Source organism: Numenius arquata, unplaced genomic scaffold (genome assembly GCF_964106895.1).
Source record: "Numenius arquata unplaced genomic scaffold, bNumArq3.hap1.1 HAP1_SCAFFOLD_1140, whole genome shotgun sequence".
Taxonomy (NCBI): Eukaryota; Metazoa; Chordata; class Aves; order Charadriiformes; family Scolopacidae; genus Numenius; species Numenius arquata.
The window spans coordinates 7,544-28,606 of NW_027415595.1; the positions used below are offsets into that span (position 1 = coordinate 7,544).

The 21,063-nt window shown below is 66.4% G+C and overlaps 1 protein-coding gene across 5 annotated transcripts; it reads right to left on the bottom strand.

Moving 5' to 3' along the window:
* Nucleotides 1-285: 285 nt before the first annotated feature.
* MARK2 (microtubule affinity regulating kinase 2) lies at nt 286-19,145 on the bottom strand. 5 transcript variants are annotated; one of them, XM_074167814.1, is made up of 19 exons: nt 19,089-19,145; nt 13,974-14,147; nt 11,688-11,741; nt 11,528-11,576; nt 11,325-11,390; nt 11,141-11,211; nt 10,939-10,995; nt 10,165-10,401; nt 9,947-10,066; nt 9,155-9,254; nt 8,924-9,036; nt 7,349-7,475; nt 6,458-6,642; nt 5,798-5,895; nt 5,581-5,694; nt 3,847-4,110; nt 2,169-2,195; nt 1,748-1,792; nt 286-661 (listed from the first exon to the last, which is right to left on the bottom strand). In XM_074167814.1, exons 1-19 carry the CDS (start codon nt 19,143-19,145, stop codon nt 286-288), a joined length of 2,334 nt encoding a protein of 777 aa, XP_074023915.1. The 5 variants fall into 5 exon arrangements, with proteins under 5 accessions (XP_074023915.1, XP_074023916.1, XP_074023917.1 ...); XM_074167815.1 differs by lacking the exon at nt 5,581-5,694; XM_074167816.1 differs by lacking the exons at nt 2,169-2,195; nt 5,581-5,694 and having other exon boundaries at nt 19,089-19,133.
* Between the last annotated feature and the right edge of the window lie 1,918 nt (nt 19,146-21,063).

Genomic DNA, 21,063 nt, shown 5'->3' on the forward strand with positions numbered 1-21,063 from the left:
AGGTCCCAGGTCCATCCAGAACGTCCCAGGTCCATCCAGAAGGTCCATCCAGAAGGTCCCAGGTCCATCCAGAAGGTCGCTCCTCAGGCCCCACCAGGACTCACACCCCCCCCCCCCCCCATCCCCATCAATCCACAGCATCGTCCCCACCTGGGTCCACGTGTGTCGTCCCCTTCCCCGGCTGAAGGCGGTGGCAGCACCCACCAGGTGTGTGTGTGTGGGGGGAGGGGGTGTGTGGGGGGACACCCCCACCCCCACCCACCCACCCCCCCACCTCCTCGTGGCTCAGAGCTTGAGCTCGTTGGCCACCTTGGAGGCGATGTTCTTGAAGGCCATGGAGGTGCCGGCGATGCGTTTGAAGCGGACGCCGTTGAGGGACAATCGGGGGAGTTTGCAAACCTCCATCTCCCACTGGACGAAGGAGTCGTGGCCGGGGGCCCCGTGGGCGCAGAGAAGGACGAAACGTTCTTGGGGTTCACACCGACAACTGTTGGCGTCCAGAACTTTCCGGATCTCCCGTAGCATCTCCCCGGGTTCCAAAGAACTCGTGGTCTTCATGCTCCAAGTGAAACGTAAGGACCGAGGTTTGGCTTCTCGGCCAACTCCACCGCCACCACCGCCGCCACCTTCCCGAGGGTCCTTCTCCGGCCCCACCGCTGGTCTGAGGGACATAAGGTGGAAGGGGGGTGGGGGGGGGAATGGGACACGGGGGTCACCAAGGGGGTGGGGGTGGTGGGGTGGAACCAAGCTTGGAGGTTCTGGGCGCGACAGGGACCTCGTGGACCAGCGTGGTGGGACTGGGTGTGACAGGGGTCCCAAGAACGTCACCGGGACCACCATGGTGGGCTTGGGTGGCATTGAGATGCCACCAGGAGAAGCACGGTGGGCATGCATGGCATGGGGACCCCATGGATGTCACCAACATGGAGGTTCTGAGTGTGACAGGGGTTCCACGGATGTCATCAGGACCACCATGGTGGCCATGGGTGTGACAGGGGTTCCACGGATGTCATCAGGACCACCATGGTGGCCATGGGTGTGACAGGGGTTCCACGGATGTCATCAGGACCACCATGGTGGCCATGGGTGTGACAGGGGTTCCACGGATGTCATCAGGACCACCATGGTGGCCCTGGGTGTGACAGGGGTTCCACGGATGGCACCAGGACCACCATGGTGGCCATGGGTGTGACAGGGGTTCCACGGATGGCACCAGGACAACCATGGTGGGCCTGGGTGGCATTGAGATGTCACCAGAAGCACGGTGGGCATGCATGGCATGGGGACCCCATGGATGTCACCAACATGGAGGTTCTGAGTGTGACAGGGGTTCCATGGATGGCACCAGGACCACCATGGAGGAGGGCCTGGGTGACATAGAGATGTCCCTGGAGGTGTCATGGATGTCACAGGGCACAAGGCAGTGGTCCTGGAGACCCCATGGGTGTTGAGGGTGTCATGGGGACCCTGGGGATCCTATGGGTGTCCCAGGGACCCCGGGGGTGTCACAGGTGACACAGGGACCCATGGGTGACACGAGGACCCCAAGGGGGTGACACGAGGACCCCAAGGGGGTGACACAGGTGACATGGGGATTCTGGGGGTATCACAGGGACCCGGGGGGTGACACGGGGGATCCACGGGTGACGCAGGGACCCTGGGGGGTGTGTCAAGGGTGTCCCAGGGATCCTACGGGTGACACAGGGACCCCCGGGGGGGGTGGGGGGGTGACAGGGGTGTCACTCACCTCAGCGTCTCCACCCGCTCCTTGCTCTCGGGCTCGTGCGGGTTCCTCAAGAAACAAGAGGGGACAGAGATCAGTGGGGGGGGGGGGGACATGGGGGGCAGCCCCTCCCCCTCCCCCCGTGGGACCCAGACGTCCGGGGAGGGGGGAGGGGGGGGGACACAGACAGCACGGGGAGGGGGACAGACACACACACACACACACACACGGCGGGGGTGACACAGACGGACAGACAGACAGCCGCAGCCGAGCGGGGAGGGGGCCATGCGGGGCCGTGCAGCACCGATGGGGGGGACGGGGGGGGGGGGGGACGGGGTGGGAGTGGGGGGAGGGGCCGGGACCTGCTCTCCCCTGGGGTGGGGGTGGGGCGGGGGTGGCATGCAGGGGGACAGGGGACCCAGGCGGTGTCCGGCGCGGCCCCTACCTTCTGGCAAACCTGAAAGACAGATTTCTACAAAGACAAACAGAAGAGAAGGGCGACGTTGGGGGGAGGGGAGGGGGCCGGGAAAGAGCCACCCCCCTCCCCCACACCCTAAGGGGATCGGCCCCTCCCCCCTACCCCCCCTCCCCCCCCCCCCCACTTCCACCAAGTGGGGGATGGGGTCGGCCGGAGCACCCCAGGTGTTTGGGGTGAAGCAGCACCCCCCACCCCGGAACCCCCTGCCCCAGAGTTAGGGGTGGGGGACACAGGGACGGGAGGGGGTGTCCCCGAGGGGAGGGCAGGGGACCTGGGGGGGACAGGAGGAGCTCTGAGGGGACACAGGGACAGGAGGGGGTGTCCCCGAGGGGAGGGCAGGGGACCTGGGGGGGACAGGAGGAGCTCTGAGGGGACACAGGGACGGGAGGGGGTGTCCCCGAGGGGAGGGCAGGGGACCTGGGGGGGACAGGAGGAGCTCTGAGGGGACACAGGGACAGGAGGGGGTATCCCCGAGGGGAGGGCAGGGGACCTGGGGGGGACAGGAGGAGCTCTGAGGGGACACAGGGACAGGAGGGGGTGTCCCCGAGGGGAGGGCAGGGGACCTGGGGGGGACAGGAGGAGCTCTGAGGGGACACAGGGACAGGAGGGGGTGTCCCCGAGGGGAGGGCAGGGGACCTGGGGGGGACAGGAGGAGCTCTGAGGGGACACAGGGACAGGAGGGGGTGTCCCCGAGGGGAGGGCAGGGGACCTGGGGGGGACAGGAGGAGCTCTGAGGGGACACAGGGACAGGAGGGGGTGTCCCCGAGGGGAGGGCAGGGGACCTTGGGGGGACAGGAGGAGCTCTGAGGGGACACAGGGACAGGAGGGGGTGTCCCCGAGGGGAGGGCAGGGGACCTTGGGGACAGGAGAAGCCCTGAGGGGACAGAAGGGGTGGGGACACAAAGGGGACACAGGATGACAGGAGGGGATGTGGGAGAGCAGGAGGGACAGAGGAGGGGGACAAAGGGAGGGCACAGAGGGGACACAGAGGAGCACAGGGGACATCAAGGTGCCTGGATGGACAAGGGGACGCACAGAGGAGCCCCCAGGGGACAAGAAGGGACATGGAAGAGCCCCGGGGGGACACAGGGGGACAAAGAACTGTCCTGGGGTGTTAAAAGGGAACATGGAAAAGCCCTAGGGGGAACAAAGGGACACACAGAGGGGACTCGGAACCAGGGGGACAAGGGGACACGGAAGGGACACAGGAGAGCCCTGGGGGGACAAACAGAGGGGACATGGAGACACACAAAAGGGACACAGGAGGAGCCCCGGGGGGACGAGGGGACACACAGAGAGGACACAAGAGGATCCCTGGGGACACTCAGAGGGGACACAAGAGGAACCCCAGGGGGACGAGGAGGAGCCCCGGGGGGACGAGGGGACACAGAGGAGCCTCGGGGGGGACAAGGGGACACAAAGAGGGGACGCAGGGGAGCCTCAGGGGGGACAAGGAAGAGCCCCGAGGGGACAAGGGGACACACAGAGGTGACACAGGGGAGCCCCGGGTGGACAAGGAGCCCCAGGAGGATGAGGGGACACACAGAGGGGACACAGAGGAGCACGGGGGGCAGCCCAGGGGGCCACACAGCGGGGGTGACAGCGGGGGGTGTGGGGGGTGTGACAATCCCTCCCCCCTGCTCACCTGCGGACGAACTTGGAGGTGAACTTGCTGAAGAGGCTGGCGGAGGGACCGCGGCGACCCTGACTGGCACCCGAGGGGGAGGCGGGGGGCAGCCCGGGGGGCAGCGCGTAGGGCAGGGGGGCCTGGTCCCGCGCCTGCCGCAGCTGCCCCGCGTGGAAGGTGCTGCGGCTGGAGACCCCCCGCGGGAAACTGGGGCGCTCCCCGGGGCCCTGGCTGACGTTGTGGGCAGAAGGGGACGCCGCCGGCACCCGGCTGGGCACCCCGCTGTGGGGACATAAAAAGGAAGGGGAGGGAGGAAGGGAGGGAGGGAGGGGGGACAAGGGGTCAGGGTGTGGGGAGGGGGTGGCACCCACGGCACCCCCCTGCCACATCCTAGGAATTAATTCACGGTAATTCATGGCACCCCGGGGACCTGCCGGCACCCCACAGCACCCCAAGGACCCGCTGGTGACCCACTGGCACCCTGGGGACATGCCAGCACCCCAAGGACCCGCTGGTGACCCACTGGCACCCTGGGGACATGCCAGCACCCCACAGCACCCCAAGGACCCGCTGGTGACCCACTGGAACCCCTGGGGACATGCCAGCACCCCACAGCACCCCAAGGACCCGCTGGTGACTCACTGGCACCCTGGGGACATGCCAGCACCCTACAGCACCCCAAGGACCCGCTGGTGACCCACTGGCACCCCGGGGACCTGCCAGCACCCCAAGGACCCGCTGGTGACCCACTGGAACCCCTGGGACCTGTTGGCACCCCACAGCACCCCAAGGACCCGCTGGTGACCCACTGGCACCCTGGGGACATGCCAGCACCCCACAGCACCCCAAGGACCCGCTGGTGACCCACTGGCACCCTGGGGACATGCCAGCACCCTGGGGACCTGCTGGCACCTCACAACACCCCAGGGACCAGCCAGTACCCCACAGCACCCTGGGGACACCCTGGTGTCCCACTGGCACCCCGGGGACCTGGCACATTGTGGGCAGAGGGGGACGCCGCCAGCACCTGGCTGGGCACCCCGCTGTGGGGACACAAAAAGGAAGGGGGGTGGACAGGGGGTCAGGGTGGGGGGGTGGCACCCATGGCACCCCAAAGGGTCACACCCTCACGGCCCCCCCTCTGCACCCTGGGGACACCTCATGGCACCCCAGGAACATGCTGGCACCCTGGGGACCTGCTGGCACCCACACAACACCCAGAGCCACCCCGAATCCCTGGGGACACGGTGGGGTGCCAGGCAAGGGGACACCAGCTCCCCGAGTCATCCCCAAATTCCTGGGAACAGGGTGGGGGACACCAGCACCCTGAGTCACCCCAAATCCCCAAGGACGTGCTGGGGTTCCAGGCAGGGGGACACCAGCACCCCAAAGCCCTGGGGACACGGTGAGGGGACACGGTGGGGTGCCAGGCAGGGGGACACCAGCACCCCAAAGCCCTGGGGACACAGTGAGGGGACACGCTGGGGTGCCAGGCAGGGGGACACCAGCACCCCAAAGCCCTGGGGACACGGTGAGGGGACACGCTGGGGAGCCAGGCAGGGGACACCAGCACCCCAAAGCCCTGGAGACACAGTGAGGGACACCAGCACCCCGAGTCACCTCAAATCCCCGGGGACATGCCGGATGCTGCAGCAGGAAGAGGGACAGGCACACAGGGACCCCCCCGAACCCTCCCAGGGGTCCCCCCAGGACACAAGGGATTTGGGGGGGCCGGTGGAGGGGGGGCCTTGCCTGGGCCGTGGGGCCTCGCAGTTGGCATCAGCGGGGGTGGCGGCGGGTTTCGGGTGCTGGCGGGACCGCGGGGGGGCCCCGGGGGCCGGGGGGGCGGCGGGTGAGGGTCGGCAGCTAGGAAAGAAAAGCGGGGGGCGGGGGGGCATTAAGGAGGGAGGGGGGGGGGACGGGACGGGGGGGATTTTGGGGAGGGGGCACAGGGGGGGGGGTCCCCTACCTGTCCTTGCCGTTCTGCAGGGAGCTCTGGCCCAGGCTGGCCCGGTCCAGCAGCGGGGAGTTACGGCTCCGCGTGGTGCCCGTGGAGAGGACACTGTTCTGTGGGGGGGGAGACAAGGACAAAAGGGGGGGGGCACTGAGGGGGGACCCAGGCATCCAGGAACCCCATGGGCACCCCCAAATGGAGGGGAGGGATGAGGCATCTGGGGACCCTCCATCAGGGTCCCATAGGAACCGGGGCACCCTGGAACCTCTGAGGGACCCAGGTGTTTGGGGCCCCCCCACCCCAAAGGGACTCAGGCGTCCAAGTCCCCCCCCCTTCACCCACCCCCCCAGGGGACCCAAGCATCCAGGATCCCCCTTCACCCCCCCCTTCTGCACCCCCAGAGGACCTTGACCCCCCTCCCTGACACCCCCCCCCCCCCCCCAAACCAGGAGGACCCAGGTGTCCAAGCCCCCCCTCCCACATCCCCAGGGGACCCAGGCATGGGTGCCCCCCACTTCCCCCCCCCCCCACCCCCCCCCCAGGGGACCCAGGTATTGGGTGCCCCCACCCCAGGGGACACAAACATGGGCGCCCCCCCCCCCTCCCACCCCAGGGGACCCAGGCATTGAGTGTCCCCCCACCCCAAGGATGGGTGCCCCCCCACCCCATGCTGACCGTGGAGGGCGAGGGGGTGCCCTTGGCTCGTTCTAGGCCAGGCAGGGGGCTGGGGGGCACCTTGGCGGTGCTGCCCGCTCGTCGCCCCCCCTCTTCATCCCCTCCTCCTCCTCCTCGCTTGTTCTCGGCATTGGTCGCCTGCGTCTTCTTGGAGTAGGAGGCCGAGGTGGGGATGGAGAGGCCAGCTGGGGGGGGGGGGGGAATAGGTGTCGGGGGGGGGGTCCCATGGGAACCCAGATGGCACCCAGGTATATGGGGGGGGGCCCACTCCACCCTCCCACCCCATGGAGACCCAGGACTCCTGCTCCTGAGGGACTCAGGTATCCTGCCCCCTCCCCGGCTCCCACTCCCGAGGGACCCAGGTGACTGGACCCCCCCCAACTCCCCACCCATGGACCCAGGCACCCAGGTACCCCCCCACCCATGGACCCAGGTGTCTGACCCCCCCACCCTGGGACCCAGGTGCCCCCCAACTTTGCCCCCCACCCAGGGACCCAGGCAACCAGGTCCTCCCAATCCCTGAGGGACCCAGGCATCCAGGTGCCCTCCACCCATGGACCCACGTGCCCCCCCACCTTGCCCTCCCTCCAGGGACCCAAGTGTCTGCCCCCCCACCCCACCCCAACCCATGGACTCAAGTGCCACCCCTTGCCCCCCCAACGCATGGACCCAGGCAACCAGATCCCCCCAATCCCTGGCCCAGGCAACCAGGTCCTCCCCCCAACATGGACCCAGGTGCCCCCTTCCTGCCCCCCCACCCATGGACCCAGGCGTCTGGGGGCCCCTGCCCTTGTTGTCCTGCCCCCCCCTCCCCCCCCCCCCCTCCACCCATGGACCCAGGTGCCCCTTCCTGCCCCCCACCCATAGACCCAGGCGTCCGGGGGGGCTCACCCTGGTCGCTGACGCGGCGTTTGGGGTTGGCGGAGACGCTGCGCTGCACCTTGTGGGCCGGGGAGGGGCCCGAGCTGTTGGCCAGGTCGGGGGCCGCCCGCGGCTTCAGCGCCAGGCTCTCCTCCAGCTGGGGACACGGGGGGGGGACACGGGGGGACACGTCAGTGTGGGGCACGAGGGGACACCCCGAGCAGGGATAGGGATGGGAACCCGATGGCCAGGGTAAGGTTGGGGACGGATGTGCTGGCGTGGGGGACGTGTGGGGACAGGTTGCGGGGGGGGCACCAGGCACAGCTGGGGACAGGGACACGGGGGGGACACTGGGGGACATGTGGGGACACAGGGGGACACACCAAGCAGGAATGTGGATGGAGACCCGATGGCCAAGGCAGGGTTGGGGACGAGACGTGCTGGGCACGGGGAACGTGTGGGGACAAGGATGTGCTGGTGTGGGTCACAGCTGGGGACAGGGGCATGGAGGGACACGGGGAGGACACAAGGGGACACTGTGGGGGACACCATGGGGGACACCAAGCAGGAATAGGGATGGGGACCCAACAGCCAGGGCAGAGTTGGAAATAGGACACGCTGGCACATCTGGGGACAGGGCCATGGGGAGGACATGAGGTGACACCCCAAGCAGCCATGGGGATGGGGACCGGATGCGCTGGCGTGCGGGGACAGGGACGTGCCAGCTTGGGGCACAGCTGGGGACAGGGACGTGCTGGCACAGGGACGTGCCGGCACCAGGCACAGCTGGGGACGGGGTGGGGGGACACACACACGACACGATGGCACGGGGACACGCTGGCACGGGGTCGGGGTATGGCAGGGGAGGACGGTGTCCCCTCTGTCCCTCCCTGTGCTCCCCCCCAGCGTCCCACCCTGTTCCAACGTCCCCTTGTTGTCACCATGTCCCATGTCATACACGTCCCCATGATCCTCTCCATGTCCTCTCATTGTCCCCATGTCCCCTGTCGTGTATCCCCACGCTCATGTCCCCTTGTCGTCCCCATGTCCCCTCGTACCCTCCATGCTCCATCACACCCAAGTACCCCCTTGTCTCAAGTCCCTCTGTCACCTCATTGTCCCCACGTCCCCTCATTCCCTCCATGTCCCATCGTACCCATGTCCCCCTTGCTCCTCGTGTCCCCTTGTTGTCCCCATGACCCTTTCTATGTCCCCTCATTTCCTCAATGTCCCATCATACCCACGTCCCTCATGCTCTTCCTCGTGTCCCCTTGTTGTCCCCATGTTCCCTCATACCAATGTCCCCATAACCCTCATGTCCCCTCATCACCCCCGTGACCCTCTCAATGTCCCCTCGTTGTCCCCATGTCCCCACATCCCTCCCTTTGTCCCCTCCTTGTTCCCATGTCCCTTAAGATCCTCCACCACGCATCCACGCCTCCTCCTGTCCCCATGTCACCTCATCATATCCATCCCCACGATCCTCTCCGTTGTCCCCTCATCTCCTCCACGCTCCATTCCACCTGTGTCACCTCCCCTTCCCCCGTTGTCCCCACGTCCCCTACACCCCCTTGATGTCCCCAGTGTCCCCCGATGTCCCCGCACCTCCGAGCTCTTGTGGTCCAGCAGCAGGTAGGTGGCCATCACCTCGTTGTACTTCTGCCCCACCAGCGACTCCTGGATCTCCTCCCGCGTGTACCCCATGGACACCATCAGCTCTGGGGGGGGGACGACGGGGACAGGCCTCAGTGGGAGGGACCCCAGGCATCCAGGGGGAGCCCTACTCCACCCCCCCCAAAAAAAAGGGGACCCAGGTGTCCGGGGAAGGTGTCCTACCTGTCCTTCGAGGGTCCTTGTAGTCTGGCACGGGCTCCATGTAGGGCTTCAGCTCATCGTCCTCGTGGCCCACGTTCATCCAACGGTCCTTCATGATTTGCTGGGGGGGGCGGGGGGGGGGGGGGACGACACACGACACACGCAACAACATCAAAAGGGGTCTTGGGGGAGTCCCAGGGGACTTCCTGGGGTCACCTCTGGGGACAGGGACATTTTAGAGGGGCAAAAAGAGGCTCCAGAGATCCTTGGTGGTGTGTGGGGGGGGGGGGGGCAACTGGGAGGGTGAGGGAGATGCTGGGGGTGACTGGGACTGGCTGGGGGTTCCCCGGACCACAATTGGGGGTGACCACAAGGTGCTGGGGTGCTCTTAGAGGTGCTAGGACCACGCTGGGGGTGCTCAAGGGGTGCCCGAGGTGCCCAGGACCATACTGGGGGGCCCTGGCTGGTCCCATGGGTGTCCATTCTGGGGGGGTCCCAGGATCACACTGGGGATGCCTGGGCGGTCCCAAGGGTGCCCAGGACCACACTTGGGTGCCCTGGGGGTGCCCAAGACGATGCTGAAGGTGCCCCGGACCACGCTGGGGGTCCCTGGGTGGTCTCATGGGTATCAAGGACCATTCTGGGGGGGTCCCAGGACCATGTCAGGGGTCTTGGGATGCTCTTAGGGTGCCCAGGACCACACCTGGGTGCCCCGGGGGTACCCAGGACCCCACTGGGGGCGCACCCAGAACCCTGCTGGAGGGTGCCCACGTAGGTCTTCCGTGCTCCACCCCAACCCCCCCCCCCCCTCACCTCCAAGGTGCCCCTTTTGGTGGGATTAAGGATGAGGAACTTCTTGAGCAGGTTCTCGCAGTCCGTGGACATGTAGAAAGGGATCCGGTATTTCCCCCGCAGCACCCGCTCCCGCAACTCCTGAGGGGACAAACACCCATCAGGACACCGTGACACCCCTCCACACCCCTTCCCGTGCCGGGGACCCACCCCCACCCCCACCAAAAATGAGGCGTTACCTTCAGATTTTGCCCATCGAAGGGCAAGGAACCGCTGACCAGGGTGTAGAGGATGACGCCCAAACTCCAGACGTCGACTTCGGGGCCATCGTATTTCTTCCCCTGGAAGAGTTCGGGGGCGGCGTAGGGGGGGGACCCACAAAAAGTGTCCAATTTGTTCCCGAAGGTGAATTCGTTGCTGAAGCCAAAATCGGCGATTTTGATGTTCATGTCGGCGTCCAGCAGGAGGTTTTCCGCCTGTCCCAGGGGAGGGAGAGCGCCCCAAGGGGGTTTAGGGGTGGCTGGGTGCTCTACTGGAGGAGGTTGGGGGTACGTGGGTGCAGCTGGGGGGGGGGGGGGGGAGTTCTGGGGGTATCTGATGCTGTTCTGGGGGGTCCCAGGTGCCACCTGGGGGTCCTAGCACCTCCCAGGGGAATCTGGGTGCTGCCCCAGTGGGTCCTGGCACCTCCCAGGGGGTTTCAAGGGGTGTCCTGGGTGCTGCTCTGGGGGTCCTTGCACCCATCCAGGGGGTTCAGGGATACACGAGTTGTGCTTTGGGGGTCCCAGGGGTGTCTGGGTGCTGCCCCAGGGGGTCCTGGCACCTCCCAGGGGGTTCAAAGGGTGTCTGGGTGCTGCTCCAGGGGGTCCTTTCACCCTCCCAGGGGGTTCAGGGGTGTCTGGGTGCTGCCGTGGGGGGTCCCAGAGGTGTCTGGGTGCTGCCTTGGCATCAAGAAGGGGGGTGGGAGCCCCGGGGAGCCCCCTGGGGTGCTGGCAGGGGTCCCGGGGGGTCCTCACCTTCAGGTCCCTGTGGACAATGAACTTCTGGTGGCAGTACTGCACGGCCGACACTATCTGCAGGAGAGGGGGGTGTCAGGGGGGTGTCCCACCCCAGGGCAGGGGGGAGGGGGGCGCCTACAGGGGCATCCCCCAGCCCCCTGGGGACATAGAGATGTCCCCAAACCCCCTTGGATGTGTCACACCGGTGTGTGTCCCCGACCTGTCGAAACTTTGCCCGGGCCTCCTTCTCCTTCATGCGCCCGTGGGCCACCAAGTAGTCGAAAACCTCACCTGGGGGGGGGGGGGGAGGAAATAAGAAGGCGGGGGGGTGAGAGGCAGCCCTGCCTGCTGTGTATCACCCCCCACCCCCGCCTGCTGTGTCCCCCCCTCTGCCTGCTGCTCACCCCCACTGGCGTACTCCATGACGAGATAAAGCGTCTTCTCCGTCTCGATCACCTCGAAGAGCTTGACTGCAAAGGGGACAAAGTGGGGCTGGAGGTGGGGGGCCACCCCCGGGACCCCCCCCCTCCCCCCCCAGAGGTGAGGAAAAGGGGGCACAGGAGTCCCAGCATGGAGCTCAGGGGGAGTTCGGGGGGGGGGGGCTCACCTATGTTGGGGTGGTTCAGGACCTTCATTATTCGTACTTCCCGGAAGAGCTGTGAGGAAGGGGGGTGGGGGGTTGGGGGGTGTGAGATGCCACAACCCCCCCCACGTGCCCCCCGAAAAGCGGCTGGCACCCCCCCCAGGGGACCCCAACCCCCCCTCACCTTCTGCAGGCTGGAGGAGTTGAGTTGCGTCTTGTCAATGATTTTCACGGCGACCTGGGCAGGGGAGGGGGGAGAGGGGGTCAGGGAATGTCCCCAAGACTGTCCTCACAATGCGGTGGCACTTGTGAGGTGAAGGGCAGGGGGACAGGACCGTCCCCAAGACTGACCCCACAACACAGTGGCACTCCTAGGGTGAGGGGCAGGGGGACAGGACTGTCCCCACACCGTGGTGGCGCTCCCAGGGTGAGGGGCAGGGGGACAGGATCGTCCCCAAGACTGTCCCCACACTGCAGTGGCACTCCCAGGGTGACAAGAAAGGGATGGGACCGTCCCCAGGGCTGTCCCCACACCGTGGTGGCATTCGCGAGGCGAGGACCAAGAACCTGTCCCTGTGCCATGGTGGCACTCCTGGGACAAGGACCAGGAGCTCGGGTCCGTCCCCGTGCCACAGTGACACTCACAGGGCGAGAACCAGGAGCTTGTCCCCACGCTGTGGTGGCACTTGTGGGGGGAGGACTGGGAGCCTGTCCCCACGGTGGCACTCACAGGGCAAGGACCAGGAGCCCAGAACTGACCCCATGCCATGATGGCACCCACCCCTGAGGATGAGAAGCCCATCCCCGTGCCATGGTGGCACTCACAGGACGAAGACCAGGACCCAGAGCTGTCCCTACACCACAGTGGCTCTCACAGGACGAGGACCACAAGCCCGTCCCCCATGGTGGCACCCACAAGGACTGGGAACCCCTCCCCACACCGTGGTGGCACTCATGGGACAAGGACTGGGAACCCAGAACTGTCCCCACGCTGTGACAGGACTCACAGGACAAAGGACCGTGAGCCCATCTCCACGGTGGCACCCAAAGGGTGAGGACCAGAACCTGTCCCCACACTGCAGTGGCACTCATGGGGCAAGGACTGGGAGACCAGAACCGTCCCTGCTCCTTGGTGGCGCTCACTGAACGAGGACCACAACCCCTATCCCCATGGTGACACCCACAGGACAACGACCTAGAACCTGTCCTCACACCGTGGTGGCACTCACAGGCTGAGGACCACGAGCCCATCCCCATAGTGGCACTCAATGGGTGAGGACTGGGAACCTGTCCCCACACCGTGGTGGCACTCACAGGACAAGGACCATCCCCACACCCTGGTGGCACTCACGGGACAAAGATCAGGACCCAGAGCTGTCCCCTACACCGTGGTGGCACCCAGAGGACAAGGACCATGAGCCCATCCCCATGGTGACACCCACAGGGCAAGGACCTGGAACCTGCCCCCACGGCAAGGAGCAGGAACCTGTCCCCACACTGTGGTGGCACTCGCAGGACAAGGACGGTCCCTACATCGCGGTGGCACTTAGAGAACGAGGACCATGAGCCTGTCCAGGGCGAGGACCATCCCTGCGCCGCGGTGGCGCTCACAGGGTGAGGACCAGGACCCAGAGCTGTCCCTGCACCATGGTGGCACCCACAAGGCGAGGACAGGGAACCCCTCCTCACACCATGGTGTCACTCACAGGACAAGGACCAGGACCCAGAGTTGCTCCTACACCATGGTGGCACCCAGAGGACAAGGACTATGAGCCTGTTCCTGTGGTGGCACCCGCAGGGCAAGGACTGTCCCTACGCTGCGGTGACACTCACAAGGCGAGGACCATGAGCCCATCCCCATGATGACACCCACAGGGCAAGGACCTGGAACCTGCCCCCAGAGCGAGGACTGGGAACCTGTCCCCACACCATGGTGGCACTCGGGGGATGAGGACCACAAGCCCATCCCCACAGTGGCACTCAAGGAGCCATTCCCACGGTGGCACCTACAGGGCGAGGACCAGGAACCCCTCCCCACACCACGGTGGCACTCACAGGGTGAGGACCACGAGCCCATCCCCCTGGTGGCACTCACAGGCCGAGGACCGTCCCCACACCACGGTGGCACTCACAGGGCAAGGACTGGGAACCTGCTCCACACCGTGGTGGCACTCACAGGCCAAGGACCACAAGCCCATCCTCACAGTGGCACCAACAGGGTGAGGACTGGGAACCCCTCCCCACACCGCGGTGGCACTCACAGGCTGAGGACCACAAGCCCATCCCCATGGTGGCACTCACAGGCCAAGGACCATGAGCCATCCTCACGGTGGCACCGACAAGGCAAGGACCGTGAACCCCGCACCGCGGTGGCACTCGCAGGCCGAGGATCCGGAACCCGGCCCCGCACCGCGGTGGCACTCGCGGGCCGAGGATCCGGAACCTGTCCCCGCACCGCGGTGGCACTCACCTCCTTGCCGGTCAGGACGTGCCGGGCCAGCTTGACCTTGGCGAAGTTGCCCTTGCCGATGGTTTTCAGCAGACGGTAGTTGCCGATGTGGGGCTGCTCGTCGGCAGAGGTGGCCGAATTCCGGCCCCGCAGCATGTTGGCCTTCCCGCCGCCCTTCCCCTCCGCAGGACCCGGCTGCGGGGACACGAAGGGGACAATCAGCTCGATGTCCCCCCTAGCCCGTCGTCTGCGTGTCTCGTCTCCCTTCTCTCCCCCCCCACCCCCCCCCAACCCAAGAATTCCCAGGGGGGGTCCGAAGGCTCTCGGCAAAGCCGGGAGCAAAGTCCGGGAGTTGCCGTACGGTGCCGCGCCCCGGCCAGACTGGGAGCCGCCCCCGATACCTGACGCAAGCGCCGTGGTTTCGGGCCGGGCTGGGAGGAGGCGGAGGCGGGGGGGGACAGGGCCAGCAAAGTGTCACCCCCTCCCCGGAAGGGGACAGGGACATGTTTGTCCCCTCCCCAATCCCCTCCCAGCAATAGGATGCCCAAAAGTTGTGATTTTACCCCAAAACGAGCATACCCAGATGCCTGAGCTCATCCCACAGCCAAAACAGCGAGGTCCCCGGGTGCTCCCCAAAATGCCACCACCCTCCAAATCCCCCATCCCACACCCCAAAAGCCCCCCCGCCCCCCCCGCGGGTCACACTGGCTTTAGGGACACTTTTGGGGTGTTCCCTTATGGGGAGTGAAAGGCCAGCGCTGGGCGGTGTCACACCCCCCCCCCCCCCCCCCCCCACTCCCCGCCGTGCTGTCACCGCTCCGGTGACACCAGAGATAACGGGCGCGCGTGAGCGGGTGGGGGAGTCGAGTCAACCCCCCCACACCCCAGGATTTGGGGCCACCGCAGCGCCCCCCTCCCCCCCCAAACCCCAGTGGGGTTTGAAGGGGTCACACTCTTGGGGTGCCCCTCCCTGTGGGAAGGAAACCACCAGCGGAAGCGAGGTGGGGGGGGGGGGGGGGGGGAAGTTTTCGGTGTTGCTCAGCCAGCGATGGCGCAACAGGGTGCAAGGCACCGAGCCCCCAGATTATGGGGGGAAACACAGCGTTTTGGGGGAGATGGAGGTTTGGGAGGGGACGGGGGGGACGGACGGACACCCATATCCTTCCCCTCCCCCAAAATCCAATTCTTTGCTGGGAAGATGATGGGGAAAAGTGAAGAAAAATTGGGGGTTTTCTGCCAAAAAACTACCGTGGCAACGGGGCGGGGAAACGTGCTTCGCCATCTGGCCGTGCTGCCGGGGAATTAATTCGGGGTTTTGAGGCGTGCGGTGGCACCGACGCCGGATCATATTCCCTCCCCCCCCCCAAAAAAAAACCCACCAAATGTGGGGGATCGCGGTGGTGCCAGCAAGTGGCCGGCGTGCCTGGCATTTCTCCGGCACCTCTTATCGGCGAGTGGCCGGCAAACATCCCCCGGCGGCTCTTCCTCCAGGCCCCCCCCCTCCCCCCACAGCTCTCTCCCCAACCCCGGCAAAGGTCGTGCCGGGAGAGCGGTGGCTGCACCAGGGCCCGGTCAGGCTTTTGCCGAAAGCACCGGCGGCTCCGGGCTTTGCCGGTGGCGAAACACCGGGAGGTCATCACCGTCCCCCTCGCTGGGACGTGGGTGGCCGCCTCAGCGCTCCCGGTTTTGGCACAAGCGGTGAAGGACTCGGCCCTCGGCATCCCCCCGCGGCTACAAAGAGCGGTGCCGGGCTTGGCGCTCGTTAACCAAACTCTCGTTAATTAAACAAGCCCATGAGCTGGGCTCTCTAAACCTCCTCCCTCCTTGCCCAAACCCCTCGCTGCCTCAGTTTCCCCACCCCGAACCCCAGCCCCGCGGTGGCGGGGGGGGGGAGGGGACTCACGCTCAGTGACCCCCGGACCGGCTCAGCTGGTGGTGGTGGGTGCCGGCGACGCCGACGGCCGCGGCCGGCTCGGTGCGGGGTGGTGCCGGCGGAAGCCTCTCGCCCAGAGTTGAACTCCCCGAGGAGCGTCGGGAACGCCAGACCGGCTCGACCGGTTGGGGCTGACGCTGCGGGAACTTGGGAGGGGGGGGGGGGGGGGGGTACGAGGGGGGGGATTATGGTGTCGTGCCACAGTTTTGGGGGACACCTGAAGCACCGGGAACGCGAAAACGGGGCGGAAAAGGGGGGAAAAAAAAAATAATCAAGACACCTTGGGGTGGGAGGACCCCGTGGCACCGTTAGAGCCAAACCGCTGGGAATCGCCACCAGAATGACGGCGGCGGTGATGTCACCGGGTCCGGGGCTGATGTCACTAGGTCCGGGGGTGATGTCACCGGGTCAGGTCTAAAGATCCCGGTGCGAAGAGGCCGAGGTGGCGGCAACGACGGCGGCGATGCCACCACCAGCTCTCAACCGTGTGGCGGGCACGAAACCGGTGGCAAGCGGCTACCGGTGTAACCAGGGCCGTGCTGGGCCTACCTGCGGTGGTGGGGGGTGCGATTTGTGTGCCCCCCCCCCAATGTGTGTGGCCCCCCCCCCCCCCCCCCAGCCCCGCCTCGGCAGCCGACGGGAGCTGGTGAAACAGCTTTTGGTGCGGCGGCGCTGAAATGTCAGCCAAATTTAGTTATTTTTGAGAATTTCTTCTTTTTTTTTTTTTTATATATATACATATAAAAAAAACCCACACCACGTGATGGCAAAATGGGGGGGGGGGCGAGGGGGGGGGCTAGGGGGAGAGAAAAGCACCGCCCATTTCGGATGTTGGTTTGGGGGGAGACATGGCACCCCCCACTCCACACCCCCCCTCCCCCCGGATTCTCTGCCGCCCCCTTCCCCCAAATCCTCCCAACCAGGAATAATTTTTCGTCGGCGTTACATAACAGCGGAAAAATAGAGGAAAATGACCCAAAATGAGGAGGGGGTTCCCGACGCCATGGTGACGGCCAGAGGACGGGTGGCATCCCCTTGTCATCAGGGTTGAGGGACACAGAGACAAAGCCACTTGTGTCCCTCCCATCCCTGGGCCACATCCTGCCGGGGTGCCTCCCGTTGCTTGGGGGTCCCTCCATCGCAGAAAGTGGGGAGCCCCCCCTGAAATACCAGCCAAAATGGGGTGCCACACAGCTAGGGAAGCCAAGGTGTCCCCCAGACCCCCCCAAAAGGGCTGAGCCACAAGCGGGGTCCCCTGCCAGCATCAGATGCTGGGAGCTGGGGGGGAACCCCAAGAGACCCCTAGACCTGCACCCCCAAAATGGGGGACCCCCCTTCCAGCTGCCCCCCAGAGGGGTCTGGGCCTCATCTCTCCCCCAAGAGAGACAAAGGGGGTGAACCCCACACCCTCTCTATCTTGGGGGGAGGCTGGCCCCCATCAGAGAGCTTGGCACCCCCATAATTTGGGGGGGTACACACCTCACAGTCCCCCCCAAAACCCCACAGAGGGCACCCAGCCCGTGGCAGCAATGCCGCCCCCACAATCCCCCCCCGCCATGGGGGTGGGGGGGGCCTCAGCAGGGAAGGGGGTGGGCTCACGCCCCCACACCCAGTCCGCGCAGCCACCGAGATGGGGGGGGACGACGACATGACAACGGCGATGACACCCCAAAACCTTGCACCCCCCAGCAGATACCAGACCCCCAGAGCAGCCAATGTAGGGGGGCGGCACCCCCCTGCCTGCCCCCCTTCCTTTGGGGTGCAAGCCCTGACCCCCTTGCCCCTGCCTTTGGGGTGGGGTTGGGACCCCTGGGCCCCCTCAGGGACCTCGTAAAATGGGACCCTAGATCTCTCTAGGGGGGGTCCCAGCCCAGGATTCCCCCTCCCCACACCTGGTCCTATACAGGAGCCAGATCCAACCCCTGAGAGGGGGGGCCTGGCTCAGGTCCCCCCCACCCTACATGGTCGTCTGGCCCATGGGAGACCCCAGGGCACTTCATGGGGGGGAAAATTTGAGAGAGCTGGGCCCCCCCTGATCCCCCTTGCAGAGGGGCAGGGTTGGGGGGCACAGGGCCCCCTTAGACCCCCCCATTTTCCCCTCATGGAGGAGCCTAGGACCCGCACAGAACGCCCTTTCCCCTCACAAAACAGCCCCTGACCCCCTCAGACCCCCCATTTGTCCTCACAAAACAACCCCAGATCCCCTTTTCTTCTCATGGAAGGGCCTACGACCCCCTCGGACCCACCTTTCCCCTCACAAAAGGGCTCAGGACCCTCTCAGACTCCCTTCCCCCCCCCTCACAAAACCATCCAGGTCTCTCTCAGACACCCTTTACACCTCACAAAATCGCCAAGATTCCCCCCCAGACTCCCCTTTTCCCCTCACAAACCGGCCCCAGATCCCCCTTAGACCCACCTTCCTCTCATGAAAAGGGCCCCATATCACCTCAGACCCTCCTTTCCCCTCACAAAACGACCCCAGAATCCCCCAGAACCCCCTTTTCCTCTCACAAACTGACACCAGATTCCCCTTTTCCCCTCACGAAAAGGACCCCCGACCCCCCCAGACCCCCCTTTCCCCTCACAAACCGAGCCCAGACCCCCCTTTCCCCTCACAAACCGGCCCCAGACCCCCCTTTCCCCTCACAAACCGGCCCCAGACCCCTCTTTTCCCCTCACAAACCGAGCCCAGACCCCCCTTTCCCCTCACAAACCGGCCCCAGACCCCCCTTTCCCCTCACAAACCGGCCCCAGACCCCCCTTTCCCCTCACAAACCGGCCCCAGACCCCCCTTTCCCCTCACAAACCGGCCCCAGACCCCCCTTTCCCCTCACAAACCGGCCCCAGACCCCCCTTTCCCCTCACAAAACGACCCCAGACCCCCCTTTCCCCTCACAAACCGGCCCCAGACCTCCCTTTCCCCTCACAAACCGAGCCCAGACCCCCCTTTCCCCCTCACAAACCGAGCCCAGACCCCCCTTTCCCCTCACAAACCGAGCCCAGACCCCCCTTTCCCCTCACAAACCGAGCCCAGACCCCTCTTTTCCCCTCACAAACCGAGCCCAGACCCCCCTTTCCCCTCACAAACCGGCCCCAGACCCCCCTTTCCCCTCACAAACCGGCCCCAGACCCCCTCACGGAGGACACCCCTCAGACCCCCCCACCTCCTCCTCACAGAGGCCCTCCCCGTCGCCGACCCCTACCTGTTCCGCGTCTCTCTCGTTGAGGGTAGGCAGAGGGCTGCGACCGCTGCTCGACATGGCGGCCCCCCCCCCCACCGCCGACTATCGCGATAGGGGGAAGCCGCGGTGTGCGGGGAGGGGGGAGGTGGGGGAGAGGGAGCCCCGGGCCGCGCTCAGGGAGCCGGGGGAGGCCAGGCCAGCGGCATGAGGGAGGCCGGGGAGGGGGGGGGGGACAGGAGAGGAGAAGGGAGAGAGCGGGGCGGCGAGTCCGCCGGGCCCGGCCGCCGCCGCCGCCTCACACTCGCGCCTCCTCAGAACCCAGCGGCTCCCAACATGGCCGCCGCCGCCGGCCCTCGGCCATTTCCGCCGCCGCGCCGGAAACACCCGACCACGCCTCCCGCTCTTCTTCGGCTCTTTCCGGACTGGTTCGGTTCGCCGCCTTCGGGCCGTTCCGGAATCACCCAACGCCGCTCAGCGGCGGAAAGACCCGAAGCCACCTTCAGCCTTTTCCTCCGCCACCCCGAGTGGATCCGGAAAGATCCGAACACCCCTCGACCGCCATCGGGTCTTTCCGAGCTCTGACGGAAACACCCGAGAGCAGCCGAAGTCCCCTCCCCATCCATGCTGGCGACCCCAAGGGGGGCGAAGGGGGGGGCGGGGGGGCTGGACGCCTGGGTCATCTCCCCCCATTTTTTTGGGGGGTGGGGGGGGGGCGCTCCCGGACGCCTGGGTCCCCCCCAGGCACTGGATGAGGCGAGGAGGGCCCGGACGCCTGGTTTCCCTGGCTGCAACGGGGGGGAGGAGGAGAGTACTGGGATCACTGGGAGGGGGGACCGGTCCTAGTCCCTAGGGGGGGGGGCAAGCCTAGGAGATGGGGCGGGGCCATCTGGGGAAGCCACGCCTCCTCCCCGCAGGGAGGGTGTGGTCTCCACGCCCAGGCCACGCCCCTGCTGGACCAAAAGGGCGGGGCCAGCCCGGGGATGGGGGGTGTGGGGTGGTGGCGGTGGCTTCTGGGGTGCCCCATAGACCCAGGGACCCGGGGGCGATGCTGCGGGAGGGGGGGGGGGGGGAAGATGGGGGGAAGGGGGGGTGGAAGGGGGAGTCTGCATGGAGGAGGGGAGCACCCAGGGGGTCTCCCTCCCCCTTCTTCCTGGGGGACACCCCCCCCTCTTAACATCTTTTTTCGAGGGAGGGTGCGCTTTTTGGGGGAAGGGGGTGGGCTGAGACCGGACGGCAACTCATCGCCCCCCACCGCAGCCCCCCGCCGCGGGGCGGGGCGGGCTGGCGGGGTGGGGGGTGGGGGGGGGGGGAGAAGGGCGGGGGGTGGGGGGGGGATGGGAAAGGCGCACGGCCCCTTTAAATTTACCCAGGAGCCCTTAAAGGAGCCCCAGGGGCCCCACGGCGGCGTCCCCACCCCGGCCGGACCCTGCCCGCCGCCGCCGCCGCCGCCCCGGGCCCCGCCATGGAGCCCCCGACCCCCCGCCCCGACCCCGGCCCCCTCCCGCACCCCGACGGCCCAGGTGAGCACTGACGCGGCGGGAGGGGGATGGGGAGTGGGGGGGGAAGCGGGGGGTGCGGCCCCTTTAAGGAGACATCCCCCCCCCACTCCCCCCCCCAGCGGAGCGGGAGCTGGGCTCCCCCTCGGCTCACAATGGGAGGGACGCTGGCCCTTTAAGATGCCCCCCGGCCCTGGGGATGCCCCTGTCCCTTTGCCATCCCTTGTCATCCTCTAGGATGCTCCTGGCACTTTAAGGTGCCCCCATCCCATTTGGGATGTCCCGGTCCATTTAATGCATCTCTGTTGCTTTAAAATGTCCCTGTCCCTTTAAGATGCCCCCATCCGATTCGGGATGCCCTGGTCCCTTTAAGGTGTCCCTGCCCCTTTAAGATGCTCCCATTCAATTTAAGGTGTCCCTGTCCCTTTAAGATGCCCCCATCCAATTTGGGATGCCCCAATCCATTTAAAGTGCCCCTGGTCCCTTTAAAGTGTCCCTGC

Coding starts and splice junctions, on each gene's coding strand:
- MARK2 (XM_074167814.1), bottom strand. CDS start 19,145: ATGTCGAGCAGCGGTCGCAGCCCTCTGCCTACCCTCAACGAGAGAGAC. Junction 5,896..6,457: donor GCACCCCCTCGCCCTCCACG/GTCAGCATGGGG, acceptor CCCCCCCCACAG/AACAGTGTCCTCTCCACGGG. Junction 662..1,747: donor GAGCGGGTGGAGACGCTGAG/GTGAGTGACACC, acceptor TATGTCCCTCAG/ACCAGCGGTGGGGCCGGAGA.